The sequence below is a fragment of the Somniosus microcephalus genome, chromosome 15 (genome assembly GCF_052327205.1).
Source record: "Somniosus microcephalus isolate GS21.2 chromosome 15, FLI_Smic_1.0, whole genome shotgun sequence".
NCBI lineage: Eukaryota > Metazoa > Chordata > Chondrichthyes > Squaliformes > Somniosidae > Somniosus > Somniosus microcephalus.
The window spans coordinates 90354725-90373618 of NC_141001.1; the positions used below are offsets into that span (position 1 = coordinate 90354725).

The window sequence follows — 18894 nt, forward strand, 5'->3', positions numbered from 1 at the left end:
ACTTTCTCTACATGATTTCGGTATAAATTCAATGTTGTTGCACAAAGAAATATAGAATATATATAATAAAATTCAGTATTTGAATAAAGCTTTTACTAAATGCAACTATTTTAATGAAAGCTTTTTTGGAAACAATGCAAAATCTTAGAAACATAGAAGATAGGAGCAGGAGTAGGCCATTCGGCCCTTCGAGCCTGCTCCGCCATTCAATGAGATCATGGCTGATCATCCAAATTCAGTACCCTGTCCCTGCCTTCTCCCCATATCCCTTGATCCCTTTAGCCTTAAGAAATATATCCAACTCTTTCTTGAATATACTTAATGAACTGGCCTCCACCGCCCTCTGTGGCAGAGAATTCCACAGGTTCACCACTCTCTGGGTGAAGAAATTCCTCCTCATCTCAGTCCTAAATGGCTTAATTCAGAAGGGGTCAACAGTACAGTCAAATGATTGACAGCTTGAATGTTGTCTAAAAATGAATTAAACTGTTTGTACAGTAATGTACAGTGTGTCCGTAATAAAACAGGGGAGCTGGAGGCAATCATGTGTTGCGAGGAACCAGACATAGTAGGGATTATGGAGATATGGCTACAGAAAAATCTGGACTGGGAATTGAACATTGCAGGGTATAACATATAGAATAGATAGAAAGGGGAAAAAGTGGAGGTGAAGTAGCTGTAGGTATTTGGGATAACATAATGGCAGTAGAAAAAGTGACACAGCTATCAGCAAGACAGAAATAGAATCCATGTGGATAGAGATAGAAGATAATAAAGGATCAAACACAAATAGTGCTCGTCTACAGACCATCTAATAGGAAGGGAGGCGGAGGAAGAAATATGCAAACAAGTTAGGGAAATGCTAAAAAATATAGAATAATCATGGGTGATTTCAACTACCCAGATATTAATTGGACAGAAGAGGTAGGTAAAGGGGATAAGGGAATGGAGTTCCTACAATGTGTACAGGACTCCTTTCTAACCCAATATGTAAAAAGCCCAAGAGAGGATTCACTATTGGATCTAGTAATAGGGGATGAACCAGAGCAGATAAAAAGTAAAAGTAGGGGAACATCTAGGCAATAGTGACCATAATATAATACACTTGAAGATAATAACTGAGAAGGACATAAGTATGACAAAGAACAGGGTAATGGATTGGAGAAAAACTGATTTTGAGGGGCTAAGAACAGAACTTGGGAAAATAAAATGGTCAACAATATTGGCAAACAATGGCATAGAACAGCAATGGGAAACATTTAAAACAGTGTTGAACTGAGTCCAGGAAAAATATATTCTGCTAAAAAAACAAGCAGCAGCTAAACACTAATGACACACCATGGATGAATAAAGCCATAGGGAAAAACTGAGGGTAAGGAAAGAGGCATACATTAAGTACATGGACAGCAGGGGAGAGCATGATAAGAAAGGAGAGAGATTTGGAGAAGTCAAAAAAAAATTAGGAAGGCAAAGAGGAACTAAGAAATTAAATTATCAAGGAACATAAAACAAAATAGAAAATATTTTACAGACACAAATAAGAAAAGGAAGGTCGGGATGGGAATAAGGCCTCCAATGGTTGAACAGAATACCACAGGTATAGAGATGGCAGAAATATTAAATAATTACTTTGCTTCAGTATTTACCAGGGAGATAGAACAGGTGGACATGACATCGGATGATGAGATTAATGAGATAACTGCATTTAAACTAAAAAAAGAGATATATTAAATAAACTAATCAGACTCAAGAGGATAAAACCCCTGGATGGATTACATCTGCACATTTTAAAAGAATCTAGGGAGGAGATAGAGGCATTACTACACATATTTAATCATTCGTTAGAAAAGGTGTAGTGCCAGAGGACTGGCAGATAGCTAATGTAATACCTATATTTAGGGAACTATAAACCGGTCAGCTTAACATCGGTGGTAGGAAAAATAATCAATATCCTACTAAAGTAGAAAATGGAAGAACATCTAGAAACCAAAAATATAAAATAGTCAGCATGGATTTCAAGCGGGAAAGTCTTGCTTGACCAACCACATTGAATTTTTTGAAGCGGTAACAGAGAGAGTAGACAAGGGTAATGCAGTAGATGTAATTTATCTAGATTTTCAAAAGGTCTTCGATAAGGTACCACATAATAGACTAATGAATAAGGTCAGAGAATGCGGAGTCAGGGGACAAGTAGCAGAATGGATAGCTAGCTGGCTTCAAGACAGAAAGCAGAGAGTAGGGATAAAGGGTAGTTATTCAGAGTGGCAGAAGGTGGGAAGTGGTGTTCCATAAGGATCAGTGCTGGGACACTGTTCACAATTTATATTAACGATTTAGACTTTGGAATCAAAAACACAATTTCTAAATTTGCGGACGACACCAAATTGGAGGTGGATAGTCAATACTGAGGAGGACTGCAACAAATTACAGGCAGACATTACTAAACTTGCAGAATGGGCATATAATTGGCAAATGAATTTTTTCAACACAGATAAATGTGAGGTATTACATTTTGGTAGGAAGAATAGGGAGGTCACTTATTACTGGGAGAGTGCGAGTCTGGGTGGGGTACAGGAGCAAGGGATCTCGGAGTACAAATACACAAATCACTAAAAGTAGCGACACATGTTAACAAGGCCATACAAAAAGTAAACCAGGCACTAGGGTTTATTTCTAGAGGGATAGAATTGAAAAGTAGTGAAGTTATGCTAAACATGTATCGAACCTTGGTTAGACTACACTTGGAGTGCTGCGTATAATTCTGGTATTATAAAAAAGAGGCGCACTGGAGAGGGTGCAGAGAAGATTTATAAGGATGATACCAGAAATGCGAGGGTATACCCAACAGGAAAGGATGAACAGGCTGGGTTTCTTCTCTCTTGAAAAGAGAAGGCTGAGGGGTGACCTAATAGAGGTCCTTAAAATTATGAAAGGTTTTGATAGAGAGAATGTTTCCATTTGTGGGGAAGAGCATAACTGGAGGCCATCAATATAAGATAGTCACCAAGAAATGAAATGGGGAATTCAGAAGAAACTTCTTTACCCAGAGGCTGGTGAGAATGTGGAACTCACTACCACAGGGAGTGGTTGAAGCAAATAGTATAGATCCATTTAAGGGGCGGTTAGATAAGCATGAGGGAGAAGGGAATAGCGGGTTATGCTGATAGAGTTAGATGAGGAAAGACGGGAGGAGACTCGAGTGGAGCATAAACGCCAGCATGGACTGGTTGGGCCGAATGGCCTGTTTCTGTCCTGTATATCCTATGGAATCCTATGTTGTTGCTTGAAAGAAGCTTTATCCCCGAAAACATTACGTTCTCCCAATCATCTGTTGAAATTGTTTCAAGGACATATGTCATAAAGCTTTGAATAATCTTTATTTGTTCATTGCTATTAATATTTTAAACTAAAAAAGAGAAAGTATTGATAAGAGCTTGGAAACAAACGTTCTTTCAACTGATTGTGAAAATAAAAGATGAAAATGTAAAAGTATCCCATCAAATATGCCACACTGAATTGTTTTAACTTGAACAGTGCTTTACATAAACTTTAAACGATTAAAAGCAAAACAAATCAATCTGACAGAATGAACCTTAATTCTCATCCGGTACTCAATTTGTTTTCGCCCAATACTCAAATTTATTTCGCAAGCCAAAAATAATTGTGTTACGGCATACATCTGATGTTTAAAAATTCTTACTGAAATATTAGTGTGGAATTTCAATACTTAGGGCATATATTATAGTTCTGTCCAAAAACAAAACCACCGAATGCATATGCATCTCAAAATTAAGTTAATCAAAGCTATCCATCCCTCTCCCCTCCCCTCTTCCACTGAGGGTGCCAACTCGTGCTGGGGCACCAGTTCCATGAGTTTCAGCAGCTCTCTGGCCCTCACCCAAGTGGTCATTCTTCATGCAGAACCCTAGATAGCGAGTGTTGGCATCTTTCGACCACAATAGGTATCACAGCCAAGCCCAATACTGCTCTCACCTATCATCCACACTCACTTTCCAGCAGATAGCAATCAATGACCTTTAACTTAAAAATTATGTTCAAAAAGTATTTAACAGCATTGATACAGTATTGATTACAATACTTAATATTTATTTTAGTGAAACAATATATACCAAGAAATCTGAATCCAAAAACATTTTCTGAGCAGCAAAAACAGCTCTTTCAACAGGTGATCTATTATACTGTTAACAATATCATTTCTTGTTGGCCCTAATGAAATTGTGATGCATTACAACTGTCACACAAGCATTATTCCAATGATTAATAAGTACAAGAGTAAAAATCTCCAAAAAAATACAATACATCTAAATGACCAGCACGTTAGTAAAACTTGTTTTCTGTATCCCCATGACCTACATAGCCTACAGCTCCCTTGGAGGGCAGCTTAGAAAACAAACTCATTTATTCACACCACAGTACAGGTAGACTATCCTTTATCCGAAAACCTCGGGACCAGCCGAGTTTCGGATAAAGGAGAATTTCGGATTTCGGAAGGTGGGTCGGCAGGGGTCCGCGGGGGGGTCGGCGGGGGTGTCGGCGGGGGGTCGTGCGCACGACTTACGCTGACGCTCAGCGTAAGTCAGTCGGGGCCGGCGGGGTCCGCGGGGGGGTCGGCGGTTGTCGGGGCTGGCGGGGTCGGCGGTTGTCGGGGCCGGCGGGGTCCGCGGGGGGGGTCGGCGGTTGTCGGGGCCGGCGGGGTCGGCGGTTGTCGGGGCCGGTGGGGTCCGCGGGGGGGTCGGCGGTTGTCGGGGCTGGCGGTGTCGGCGGTTGTCTGGGCCGGCGGGGTCCGCGGGCGGGGGGTCGTGCGCACGACTTACCCTTTATCCGAACTTCCGAAACCGGAACCCTCTAAAAACCGAAGGTTTTTTCGTTCGTACGCACGACTTACGCTGAACGAAAAAACCTTCGGTTTTTAGAGGGTTTCGGTTTTCGGAAGTCCGGATAAAGGGTAGTCTACCTGTACTTTTTAATATGTCCTAGGAAGGGAACATATAAAATGGAAATCTGGTTCTTGCTAAAGAGCCAGTCACAAAGTTTCACAAAAAACTCACCTACTCTCCACCTCCCTGTAAAAAAAACTGATTATCTTAACCTGGCTCTTGGAACTTGCATGTGGTTAACAGCTAAATTCTAACTTTTTAAACAAAAACCTTTCACTAAAGCATTGCCCTCTCCATAAAGAATTTGAAATCAAGGACTGTTACAGGGCTTATTCATTTCCATAAACGCAGCTTGTTGAACCCGTTGTCAGTGTACTGTAAGAAGGATAATGTATAACTTGGATTTATTCTATGAACACCACGACCAACCAGGGATTACATTGCATCGCTATATGCTGCTGATTCTATCCTATAGCAAACAAACCACCAAATTTAAAAAAGGGACTGTCACTTTATTTGGAATTTTTACCAGCTTAACTTTATTCCTCTTATAGTAGATCGCTCCTTAACACTGGCCAGATGAGCACTTTGGAATCAGAACTCCAAGCAATTGAGCTATTCCAACATGGATTCTGAATGTTTTAAAATCATGATGTATTTAATTGATGAATGAAAATAGGTTCAACTACTGCAAAATGCCAAAAGTATTTCAGCAATGACTTGTTTAAAGTGTCTTAGGCCAAAATTAAGGCATACAGCTTTTTTTTTTAAAAAAAGGAAGTTGCAGGATTATAAAATAGCCAACATATATGTAATTTAATTTTCTTTTCACAGTTATGACTGAGTTAATATTTTCAAAAGAGAGAAAAAACACAATTACTTATTTTGAGTGAAGTTTTGTTTGAAATTAGTCGGGAACATCTAGTCAATATGGCAAGACAAAGTCTTCTTACTAGCCTTTCCTAGCTTTTATATGGACTTTTCTGTAGTTTTCAGATCTTCATCTGACCAAGTAAGTACAATACTATTTAAAATTATAAAACAATGGGACAGGGTAGATAGCTGCAGACTCTTTCCAGTAGTTGGGCCTAGAATGAGGGGGCATAGATACAAGATTAAAATGCAAGAGATATAGAACAACAGAAACTTCTTTACACAGAGTTGAGAGGCTGTGGAATTCACTTCCAGGGTTAGTGGTTGAAGCAGAAACTATGACAACATTCAAGATTAGATTGGGTAGGTGGATGCAGGAAATGGGGATAAAAGGATAGAACAGGGCGGGTAAATGTGATTCGGATTATTTGCTCGTGAAGGGTAAACACTGACATGGACTGATTGGGCTGAATGGCCTGTTTCCATGTTGTAGCATCTATGTATTTTTATGTAACATGCTCGGAATTGCAGTAAACATTACAGCGGATTTTCAGGGACTACACCATTATGTTTGAATTGTGAGCAAAGAAAAACACAGACTAAAGAAAATAAGTTACAACATCTGCAGACACAAGTATAATCTTGCTGGGCAGCCAGCTGAACACACCTTAAGTACTTGGGCAAACAAATGAACATTTTTATCACATGGGTGAAACAGGTCGTCACAAGCTGCACCATGCACTTTTTCCTGTCTGTTAGTTAACATAATTGGATGCAGCCACAGGCAATTGCATCAAGGATTGATGTCTCAAAATTGACCCTGGTGATTGTTGAATTACAGAAAGAACCTGAGAATTTGAATTCTGGCAGCAATAGACAAATCCAGCCATGCATGCTGCAAATCCAAATTTGAGGGAACTGAACAAGCTACTTAGGTATTTTATAATCATATGACCATCTCCATTATGTCTCTTCCTCACCACCCCCCAAAAAAACCTTTTGATATGTACAAACTGGTACATATTTGTACTATTTGTAACCTGTGATCCAATCTTTCTTTTGGTACACTAGTGTTTCTCAAACTGGGGCCCACAGACACTTTCCAGGGGGGCCGTGACCAGAAGAGGCTGGAGGTAATTAAAAATTTAAAATGACTGAATGGTGCATACTGCTCTGTAATTCAAAAGTTGAAAACTAGTAAGTCCAACATGTCTTAAAGAAAATGAAAGCAAAAAGCAAATATAAAGAAAGATTGCAACCAGGATACAATTGCACAGGACGAGCATGGCAAGACATTACTAAAATGCTGCTAACAACCAAATGGACTGTGCTTTTCAGTGGCACTCTTATTCAGTTCTGCATAAAGCACTGTCTGCGCAATATAAACAGGGACTTTTTTGTTGCCTACAAGTACTTTGCACGCAGCTTCAATTTTATCAGCTCATGGTTAAATCAATTTGGGTAGAGATCTGTGACAATAAGGGAGGGTAACCCTTAACTGGGAATTGCTATGGATCGCCAGAACAAAAGAAGGATAATCAGGTGGAGGAACAGGGGATTTCAACCCCCTTTACTACCCGGCGGAAACCGAGCTGGGTACAGTCAAAATCCCCTGTGCCACTTGCCTCCTTCGATCCCGCTTCCTTCTCACGGGGCCCAATATTAGCCTACTCTTTTAGCTGGCAAGCAGGAAACCTGCTGGAAGGCAGCAGGTCGCTGCTTTAAATGTGACTCATAATTAAAATGACCCATAGTTTTTTTTGTTTTTTTGATTCTTGGTGGAATGAACCTTCAAAATATCATTAGTTAAATTCTATGTGGAGGGCACTGGAGGGTGATGTCTCCTTTATAAAGGTTAAATATTTTTAAAATTTTAAATAATTACCAGAGGTAACTCTTTATAAAACCGACACTGATTCAGTTCTTGCAAATTATTCTCAACGGCTGGGCCCGCCTCCTCAGAGGGCCACAGCTCACTCTCACTTTGCAACGAGCACTCCCTGCCAATGTTCCAGTTAACTTTTTTTGGGCGTGCGGGCCCTTGGGCATCGCGACCCTGTGCCATCCTCCAGGCATGTGATCAGAGTGCCTGCGGGGCCCTTCAAACACATGCCTGAACGTGTTCATGCAAACACGTACAATCCTACAGTGCAGCTGTTACAGAACATGCCAATGTGACAGTATGACGGTGAATCAGGCTTCCAGCAGCATCCCAGCACGTGAATGGGTGCTCGTGCCCTCACTCACCTTGGCCAGCCTGCTGACACTTTTAAAAACGGTCAGCACTAAGTGGCTAACAGTGGCCATCTGTTGCTGCAGAGTACCCAGAATTGGTGCGAGAAGCAGGCACACCCATCTCACTGATATCCGAGTAAATACCTATTTTCTTAAAAGCATAACGCCGCTTTACATGCAGCACTTTCATAGTATGAGTATTACGTAGTATTATAATTTAGATGGGGCGGGAGGGTCCGTGATTATTAATCGATTTGAAAAGGGGTCCTTCAACCAAAAGAAGTTTGAGAAACACTGCAGTATACAATAAGAATGGAGAATACCATTTAAACCAACATCCCTACTTCGCATGGGATTAGAACATGTTTCAAGATGCTTAACTGTAATGATAAGAAAATCAATTTTCAAAGAAAGTTCACTTTTAAACTACTGTACATAAGTGATTACTGCATTAATCCGATCTTGGGGTTCAGGTGACATTCATAGTTCAAAACAACCCCTCAACTGAATTAGTACATTATAATTCACTTTGAGTTATCCTTAAGCTGCCATATCATAATACAATTGCAGTGGACAACATACTTTGTTTGATTTGAAATCTAAGATCTATTTATAGAATTTATATCTAGTTAAAATGTTTGTTTTTGACTCAACACCAGCAAGTTGTTTCAGGTAGTCAGTAGTGCTCATTGGAGACAGACTATTTAGAAGCTGAAAATAATCAACAATCAATCACTTAACAACTGTGTGCAGGAGCAAACAAATCAGTCTAGAGCTTGAAATATTTTAAGACTTAATTCCTCCTTTTTCGGCACTGTGGCAAAGAATATTCATGCATCAACGTGCAGCACTCAGAAATGATACGATGCAGGTTTAATACCCTTGATGAGTTTTCCATCTCAGCTAGCATATGCTGGGAAAAACTATGGTAATTAGACTGGTTTAGAAGGTAAATCAACCCACATAGTATTTGTTCGCAGCTTGTAGCAGTCAATATGGGATATACTGTAGAAGCTGGGGAACAGGTCACCTGTACACACCCAGGAATGGAATGTGGAGGGTGGGTCAAATTCATATATTCAGGTGGAAAAGCATGATCTAATTATAGGGACTATTAGCATTAGTAATGAACCACACTACGGTACTCCACTATACTGTCAGTACCACTGCTCTATAAATTGAGATTTAACTTAGGACCACTTAACATTTTATAACCCACATTATACTCAGTCATGATGGCCACAAAACAAGTCCCAACCCATTTTTATGCATCACTGCCCAATTTTGGACAGCTGTATGGAGTATATTTTGAAGAATTCCTGAGCTGGAAAGAATGGACTAATACTTACAAAACTTTCAGTTGGTACAGGCCAGACAAAGCCTCTGGGTGAATGTAAGACAGGTCATTGCCAGCCAACCGCCTGTAAAAGAAAAATAGCGGTCATGTAACCAAGTTCAGAGACAAAAAGATACCCTTACCAAAGCAGGAAAAATAGACATCCATCAACCATGAAATTAAAATACAATCAAGCTTGTTCAAGAGCACTTTAATTTGTATGTCATTTAGTGTTCTACAGCCCACATATCAGTCAGGTGCTCTGCACTATTTGGTACCCCGCAATTGTGGCAACTGCAAAGATCTGCAAAAAGATTAAAATTGTAACAGCATCCCTTAACCCCATGCCCATCATTGGACTTTTTTGAACCATCCTACAATGCACCTATGTTGGGTAGTTTATGATGGTGGCAGCAAGGTGAAAATGAAGGAGGTAGTTAACAATATCATCAGACAAGGTACAGAAATTACAGGTTGTTGAACAAACGCCATTATCTTACAGCTCTAGGCCACAAAGGGATTCATTTCAAACACAAATTGGGCTGGAGTGTTTTGACCACATGATGAGCAGAATTTGCAGTCTGACTACAAGAGTCCCAATTTTATACAAATTTTGCATGAAATTAGGAAAATTGAGGCATTTATATTGCGGAATCCACAATCCTCACTAATCCCAGTTACCAGTCATACCTGATGCGGCGACTGCTCTGGGGGATCAAACTGTGCAACATGCTGCAGTGAAAATTCCCAATCTTGCAATAGTTTTCTCAGATCAGGATTTCCTGCCCACAGCATGCAACATAGTTTGATCTCCCAGAGCAGGAGTATCAGCATCGGGTAAAAGCAGAGAAGCAGCGACTGTGAACTAGATGGTGGTTTGGGGGGGGGGGGGGGGGGGGGGGAAAAGAAGAGGGTCTCCCCCAAAACCACCATCCTGTTCACAGTCAGCCGTGGCAGTTAGACGGTATGGGAAGTGTCTTGTTTTGCACACTTTGTACAAAAATAATAAATTGCAGGACAACGGAGTATTACAGTTTAAACTATTTTAATGAAGCATCAGGTCTGTAAGCTTTCTCTATCAATACAGCACCGTGTGGACCAGATGGAGTTAGGACCCTCTGGGTCTTCCAAACAATAGCAGTCCTTACAGATGCCTGCAGGCCAATGATAAATCAATATGCAAATGTTACATCCCCTTTCTTTTAAAAGAAAAATGTTATGTATTACTTTTGAACCTTTCTACATAATGTTCTCAGTAGCATCAACATATAAGTAGTCTCAACATTTAACTAGCACTGAAAACATCTCAACGTTTCAATAACGATGTACAGTTTTTTTAGGGCAGCAATCCGCCTACACCCTTTGGCAGTTCACAAGTCAAGGATAACTCTAGGCTTGACCTCTCGTCGGAATGACAGTGTTGTTCCTTGGTGTTCAGGAGGTGCCTGCGATTGCGGCGGTACACCTGTCCTTCTGGGGTGCGGATGTGATACAATCGCTCAGCGTCAGCTGGCTGGATGACGACTGCAGGCTTCCAGTAGCCATGCTCCTGGATTCTGACGGATTCTCCATTGCGCAGCGGCGGCAGTAGTCTAGCTGACCTGTCATAGTATCTCTTTTGGTGTTGCTGTCTGTACACGTTTTGCATGCACTTGCTTGCAGCCGACGACCTGCCAGGGCCTGTCTGGGATGCGGTGAGCTATCATGGGCTCTGACATTTGATGGGCAGCGTTCTAGACAAATGGAACATTTTCCAACAATGTCCCCAATGTGTTTGCACATTCTGGGCCAAAACATAATGTCACGTGCTCTTTGTTTGCATTTTTCCATGTCAATATGTCCAGCATTAATTTTTGTCAACATCTCTTCTGAGACTGGTAGGAATGATGACTTTCTCCCCTTTGAAAACGATTCCGTTGCTTTGTGACAGTTCGTCTCTGTGGTTCCAGGATTCAGATATGCTCGGAGGGCATTTCCTCCTTTCCTCAGGCCATCCTTCATGTATGACTTTGCTCAGCAGTGTGAGTTGTGCATCTTTCTCTGTTTCTGCTCGGATCTCCTTCAGTTTTGAGTCACTCACAGGCACCTGCACATCCATGCCTTCGCTGAGGCTGCTGTCCTGGTAGCCAAGAGACTTTCTGGAGAGCGTGTCTGCGACAGGAATGTCTTTGCCTGGACGGTGAATGATTGTGAAGTCGTACTTCTGTAGCTGAAGGATCATTCTCTGTAGCCTTGGTGGGGCTGCGGCTAGTGGTTTCCTCATGATTGACTCGAGGGGCTTGTGGTCGGATTCCACAATGACTTGTCAGCCATAGATGGACTGGTGGAAATGCTTACATCCGAACAGAATTGCATATAGCTCTCTCTCGATTTGAGCATAGTTGATTTCACTGTCTGAGAGATCTGGAAGCGTAGCCGATGGGCTTTCCTTCTTGCAGTAATACTGCGCCTAGTCCGTGCTTTGACGCGTCCACTTGTAGTCTGAGCTCTTTGTTGGGGTTGAAGTAGGCAAGAACTGGTCCTGGTTCTCTGGTGATTAGGTCTTTCATTTTCTGAAATGCTGTGTCATGTTGTTCCCACAGGAACTCATTGGATTGTTTGAGCAACTGATGCATGGATGCGTTGATTTCGGAGAGGCTCGGGGCAAACTTGGCTAAGTAGTTAACCATGCCTAGTACTGTCTCTAGCTCTGCGCGGTTCTTCGGCGGCTCCATCTTCTTGATGGCAGAGATTTTCTCTGGATCTGGCTTAATGCCATCAGTTGAGAGGCGATGCCCGAAATAACTGATCTTGGTGGATCAGATTATGCTTTTCTCGGGGTTGAGCCGGATACCTTTCTCCCGTGATCTGTGTAGCATCGCACGGAGGTTCCCATCATGTTCCTCTCTATTCCTGCCATAGATGAGGATGTCGTCTACGATTGCGACTACTCCGTCGAGGCCTTCATAGGTTTCGTCGATCTTCTGCTGGAATTCATCCTGAGCTGAGAGAAGATCAAATGGTAAACGCAGAAATCGGTAGCCACCAAATGGTGTGTTGAACGTTGTTAGCTTGGATTACTCTTCCGTGAGCTTGATAGTCCGGTATCCTGATTGTGCGTCCATTACACTGAAGTAACGTGCTTCCACTAGCTTGGGTGTGATGTCATCTAGCGTTGGTAGAGGGTAGTGAGGGCGTTTGATAGCCTTGTTCAAATCTCTGGGGTCGAGACAGACTCTGAGCTTGCCTGTACGTGGTTTCTCAACCACTACTAACGCGTTGACCCACTCTGTCGGTTCGGTTTCCCGGACGATGATTTCTGTATTCTCTATGCTCTGCAGCTCCTCCTTCAGGCGACTATGTAGAGCAAGGGGTATCCTTCTCGGTGGGCAAACCACAGTGGTGCATTCACCTGGGAATAGTCTGCTTCTCGACTGGTGCTGTCAATGATAGCACTAGCTTGACGAGGTCCATGTCTAAACATGCCTTTAGACCTAGCACTGGAGGTGCTCGAGTGTCAATAATGTAAAAGTCCAGCATCATGTCGCTTTCTTTGTACTGGCATTTCATCACGCATGTGCCTTTTACAATGAGCTGCTCACCCCCATAGCCGGTCAGTCTGCGTGAGGTGGGCTGTAGCTCACACTCATCCTCCAAGCTGTGATACTCACTCAGAGGAATTACATTAACCTGAGATCCAGTATCTAGTTTAAACTTAAGCTCTTTGCCCTGTTTTCCTATCTCAATATCGGCAAAGGCTTGCTCAGTCCCTGAAATCTGTTTTCTGTGACACAGAATCAATAAACAGCTCCTCTGCATTTGGCTCTCTATCTGGCATTTGGCTGTCACTCACTGTGTGTACTGTTTTTCCAAAAACAGTCTTGCAAACTTTAGCAAAGTGGTTTCGTTTACCACATTTAGTACATTGCTTTCCTTTGGCAGGGCAGTACTCCTTTTCTCCATGCCAGTTGTTTCCACAATATCCACAGTTTTTGAAGCGTTTTATATCTGTGTCGCCCATTTTTAGAACTCTCGCTGTTCTTTCTGTTCTGAAACACGCTCTCTGGGCAGTGTTCTTTGGTGTGTATCTATTAACTGCGTGCACTGTCTGTTCACATGAGCTGCTCGTGGCGCTGGTTATGGTTTTCAACTGTGCTATCTCGTGCAATCCAGCTATGTCCATAGCTTTGTCCAGCGTTAGCCCGGACCCAAATATTTCTCTCTCACTTTAGCTGAATGTATTCCAAACACGATGCGGTCTCTGACCATCTCATCTTTATCTGCATATACACAGTCTTTTACCAGCAGTTTTAACTCAGTCACGAACTGTTCAAACGACTCACTCGCTTCCTTGTACTTTCTCCTGAAACCTAGCGAATATCGTATTTGTCTTGGGCATCACATGCTTCAAAACGGTCAAAATAACTTTTCAGTACCTTTGCTTCATCCGCGGTGAGAGACCATGTGTTAAAAATGTCTCTCCCTTTTTCTCCGATCCACAGGAGTAGGTAGCTGTAGGTTGCTTTTCAACAGACCCGAGAACATTAACTCCACGTGTTGCTTGAACTTGCACCATTCTCTATGTAAGTTCAAAGATTCCCAATTCATTCGAGGTAAGGGAGCTCCAACGATGTCCATTTCAAATCCCTGTTCTGACACCATGTCTTGTTTTGCACACTTTGTACAAAAATAACAACTTGCAGGACAACGGAGTATTACAGTTTAAACTATTTTAATGAAGCATCAGGTCTGTAAGCTTTCTCGATCAACACAGCACCGTGTGGACCAGATGGAGTTGGGACCCTCTGGGTCTTCCAAACAATAGCAGTCCTTACAGATGCCTGCAGGCCAATGACAACTCAGCATGTGATCACATGTGAATATAATAGGTATTCCTTACAGATGCCTGCGGGCCAATGATAAATCAATATGCAAATGTTACAGAAGAGGTGGGGGAAAGTGCCAGTGAACTAGTAGAGTGAGAGAAGTGGTGCCAACATGAACAGGGAATAGGGATGGGGTAGAAAGTGAAGAGGTAATGGGTGTCAGCATGAACAGGTAGATGGGGGTAGCGGGAATAGGAAGTGAAGAAAGTGCCAGTATAAATACTTGGATGAAAGGGGGAGGGGAAAAATTGAAACTGGAGGGGGGCAGGGGGAAAAGCAGGTGGAGAAGAATGGCTCCATGAACTGTCATAAGGGGAGGATTAACAATTTAAAAATACATTTTCAGATTTAGCAACAGAGGGTACCAATACATCAATAGCCCTATTTTCTCTACGGGAAAGGAGAGCAAATCCCCTCAAGTTTTATCACAATCTTCTGCAATTTTTTACTGGCCTTGGTCCTGGCAAACCTTAACCATGTGGGTGTTTAAAACCAGTGATGTATTGGGTGATAGAGCACGTTTATGCAGATTTTCTTCTAGCAATCAGAGTCTCTTCTAGGACAGAAAGTAATTCCACAATCCAGTAATCGTCACTGCAAGTAAAGCTATTAAAATAGTAAAATATATTAAAGTTAATAACCAGAGGTCACAAAGCATACTCCTTTGGGGTTGAATGGTGGGAGAAGTGGAAAATTCATTCATGAAATATCAGGATTCACCAGAGCAATCCACTCGCACTGATCTCAAGGTTTATAAGGCACTAAATGCAAAGTCATATGAATATCCTTCTTGTGTGCTTCATAACTGCTGACACCACTTTAGATCAGTTCCAAGGGCCATACCACTAGTAGGTGCATTATTTTTAAACACTGGATATGGCAATGTCAATCAAAATGCGCCCCCATTGGGCTTGAGGTATGAATATGTGCAGAATATTCTTTCCTTGCTTCAGCAGAAATTAGAAAGTGATGGGTTAGCACCTTCTCAGTGACTTTAAAAGTACAGTAGATTTAGTGTTACAAGGCAACACAAGAAATTAGAATTTTTTTGCCAAACAATATCCAGAGCTATATACTGATAGTATAAATAAATTATGCCTTGTATGCATTTTATTGGCAGTTATATTGTACAATGGCCATGGTAGACTGACCTCAATTTACACAAATGCACTTTACCCAACCCAGACATCTATCAGTTTGCACAACGGCTTGATTATATATCATTAGTTATGTTCTAAAGGTATCATTCGAACACATTCAATGTTGTGCAATGTAAAAATGTTTTTAAATTACAAAAGGCAAATTTACAGCAACAGCTCAGTGATGAACTAAAAGTCAACTTCCATGAACTCAGTTGATTTTATTTTACTGTGTAATACGAAACTATAAACTTGGTGCAAACCTTTCTCCAGGAACTGAAGGATAATTAACCATCTATGTCCATTTCTCCTTATGCTGTTCTCATCCATTCACACATGCATTCTCCAGCAGCAGTTACTAAACAGATCAGCTGCTGAAACACTAGCTAATTTTTCCTCTCCCTGGCACGATGGTCAACTACACCAACCTCATCACCACCCTGGACGAGGTTAATTAATTCAGCACTGACCAGCGATCAAACCTAGGACAGTTTGGTTTGTATACACACCACATGGTGTATTTACCCACTCAGCCATTGGGGGAACCTTGCTACGTTAAACCTGGACACTGGTTCACAAAACAGCTAAAACTCATTAAACAGGGAGCAGCTAATTCCTCAGCTACAGCTTTGCAAACTTGGTCATCAGAGCCAGGATATTTACTAGGAAGCTGCTCAATTTTGCTGGATCTCAATTCAACTGATGGCGCTGTACCTAGAGGAACTTTTGATTTCAGAAGACCTCAAAACAAATACACTTCGATGACACTCTTATTCAGAGTTGTGCCATGTGACTGCCCTTCTCAAGCAGAAGGGTATCAGAGTTGGGCTAAGTGTTTGATTATCTTCCACTAGTCCTTGAACCTTGCTTGAGGATCTTGCCATCTGCAATGATTCTCAGACTAACCGCTGTAATGAGCTGAAGACAAGCTCTTTTACATTAGTAGCAGCTTCCTGTTCGAGAACACTTCAATTGGCATTGTCAAACAGCCAAACCCTTATGCCTGGAGTTTCTTTCTAAATAGCAATGAAAGGTCTGTGGACATAGCTTAAATGGTAGACAGACTTTCCAACTTGTGCTCTGTTGATTGCATAAGGCACTTGCCCACCCATAAACAAAGAAACCATTACCTTAAGGGTCTCCAAACCAAATCAAACCACTGAGAAACCCACAAAAGTAGTGTTGCAGTTTGCCTGATCATCTTGAGGCCAACATAACATTTACCATAATAACAACAGAAAATGCTGGAAAAACTCAGCAGGTCAGGCAACATCCGTGAAGAGAAATTTGAGTTGACGTTTCGGGTTTGACCCTTCTTCCATCTCCTCCTCCACCTCCCTCAACCCCCAGGAGGCTAGTCACTAGATGATCATTAGGTAACTGAAAAAGAGAGATTTGAGCCATTGCTATGCCAGCAGTCAATCCCAGGAACTCCTCTCAAATGGCATGGTAGTAGTACAACAATGTGTGAATGCATTGCCACCAGCCTCCTGACCATAATATGGCCACATGCACACCACATCAAACATCGATTTGATCTATTGAAATGCAGGGCTCCAGCAGCAATTGCTTGCCTCTGTACATACAAATCTGAATACATGAGCATGTGTTTACATACCCAAATTCCAGGTAAGGTCTTCCAAAAGAGAGTTTCCTCATAAACCATATGACGGACAACAGCCTCCAGGAAGGATCTTGCAATATGCCAGTCCCTCTGATGGTCTAGGCATAGACATCGAAGTGCAGTGCCATGCATCATACTCATCACCAACTGAAGCTATACTGGTTCAGACTATTAAAATACAATCTTTTTGCTGCCAGCTGCTGAATTCAGTCATCCATGAGAGAGAGACAGGCGCAGAGCAATTCCCTGCCCTTAGAACTGTCTGTTCATAATCACAGTGAGTATTGACACCAGTGAGTTAGCCAAGGAGTTGGAGGCGAAGCAGGGCTTACAGCAAACAGTCTATTTTACAGCAAACAAAGTTTAGTTAAACAGAGTCTCTACAAACTACAGCAGGAGCCTCCCAATAAAAACAGGATTATTTCTCCAACAAAATGCTGAGTGGAGGATAGTTACATAATACAAATTATATGGATTGCAGGAGTGCAGTTTGCAGGAGATTGACAGAGGAATTACCCAATCATCTTCATTCTGGCTGGCACTTGTGGCGTCACTATATGCGGCCGTTCAAGTGGATGTAGAAGATCCCATGTATTTTTTTCCAAAGAGCAAGGAGCTCTCGTAGTCCTGGTTAACATTTATCCCTGCACCAACACCTCCAAAACAGATTAACTGGTCATTCGTCTCATTGCCATTTGTGGGACCTTGCTGTGTACAAATTGGTTGCTTTATTTGCCTGCTAACAGTAACTACAATTTTAAAATAATTAATTTGTTGAAGCATTTTGGGACATCCTAAATATGTGAAAGATTCAATATAAATGCAAGTTTGTTCTTTCTATATTCACTCTGCCCAAGGAAGAGGAGAATCTCATGGCAGCAGGTCATTCTTGCCAGTAAGTTGATATACACCAGTAAGGTTTCTCTGTATGATCCCTGGCTCTCACTTATTTACCTGGATAGTGAGGTGGTGAAAATTGTACAGGGCGACAGTTCCAATTTAAAAAAGGTCGATACTCTACTCAAGGTTTTCATGAAACAACAAAAAATGGAGAACACAACTGGAGCAGGTGCCCCTTCTATTTTTCAATCGCTATATTCAAGACCCATTGAGCTGTGCAGAGCTATAATACTGCAAGTGAGAGAACTTGAGCAGCCCATTGTTCAATATGACAAGCAGAGTGCATTAGGTTCTTTCAGAACTGCCTGGAAACTCAGACCATCCTTTGTGATGCCGCCCAAAGTATTGCTGATGAAGGCATAAAATAGAATGAGAGACAAACTTGTCTCTTTCTCCTTTTGAGGGAGCTAGATTTGGAGAGTTTACTATCTACCTATTTACTAGACCATACGTTCTAGAACTCCCTCCCGAAACCCTTCTCCTTTAAGAGCCACCTCTTTGGCCGAGCTCTTGGTCACCCCTCGAAGAGCTCCTTCTTTAGATGGTGTCCATTCTTTTCTGATTACATCTCTGTGAAGCGCTTGGCCCATATTTTCTATGTTAAAGATACTACGCAAATTAAAATTGTTTTTTAAACATACGACTACTTTGGCATCTTATGCTGAAGTTAAGTTATGGAACTCTGAAATCTTGTATGTCCAACAAATTCATCTCATTATTCTGTGATCAATAGATATACAGAATGGATAAACAGGAAGATATACAATAATTCAAGCTTTAAGATAAAGCTTAATTGCTTTTCACAATATCCCATCTGTCCATTAACCTCACCTAAGCAATACCCCGAAATGGGAAACATGCAAGGCAAGTACCAATGAAGCCATTTGAAGGGTGATGGGAAAGGTAGGCAGTTGTCATGTTAGCTTAGCATCACAAATTCTAGAAGGTAGCTTGCCATGATCTAACTAGAACTCCAAATTTGCAAGATGGTTTTAATTTCATTATTCTTAGTGGCAAACAAGAG

The 18894-nt window shown here is 41.7% G+C and overlaps 1 protein-coding gene across 2 annotated transcripts in view; it reads right to left on the reverse strand.

Annotated features, from left to right (window-relative positions):
- lgr4 (leucine-rich repeat containing G protein-coupled receptor 4) overlaps positions 1 to 18894 on the reverse strand; it is a 122878-nt gene that overhangs the window by 67952 nt on the left and 36032 nt on the right. Inside the window, exon 3 of one of the 2 annotated variants that reach the window (XM_086008116.1) lies at positions 9356 to 9427. The exons of the other annotated variant lie outside the window; for it this stretch is intronic. Within the exon in view, the coding sequence (XP_085864242.1) occupies positions 9356 to 9427 (72 nt within the window). The remainder of the gene's footprint in view (positions 1 to 9355; positions 9428 to 18894) is intronic. 2 annotated transcript variants of the gene reach the window in all.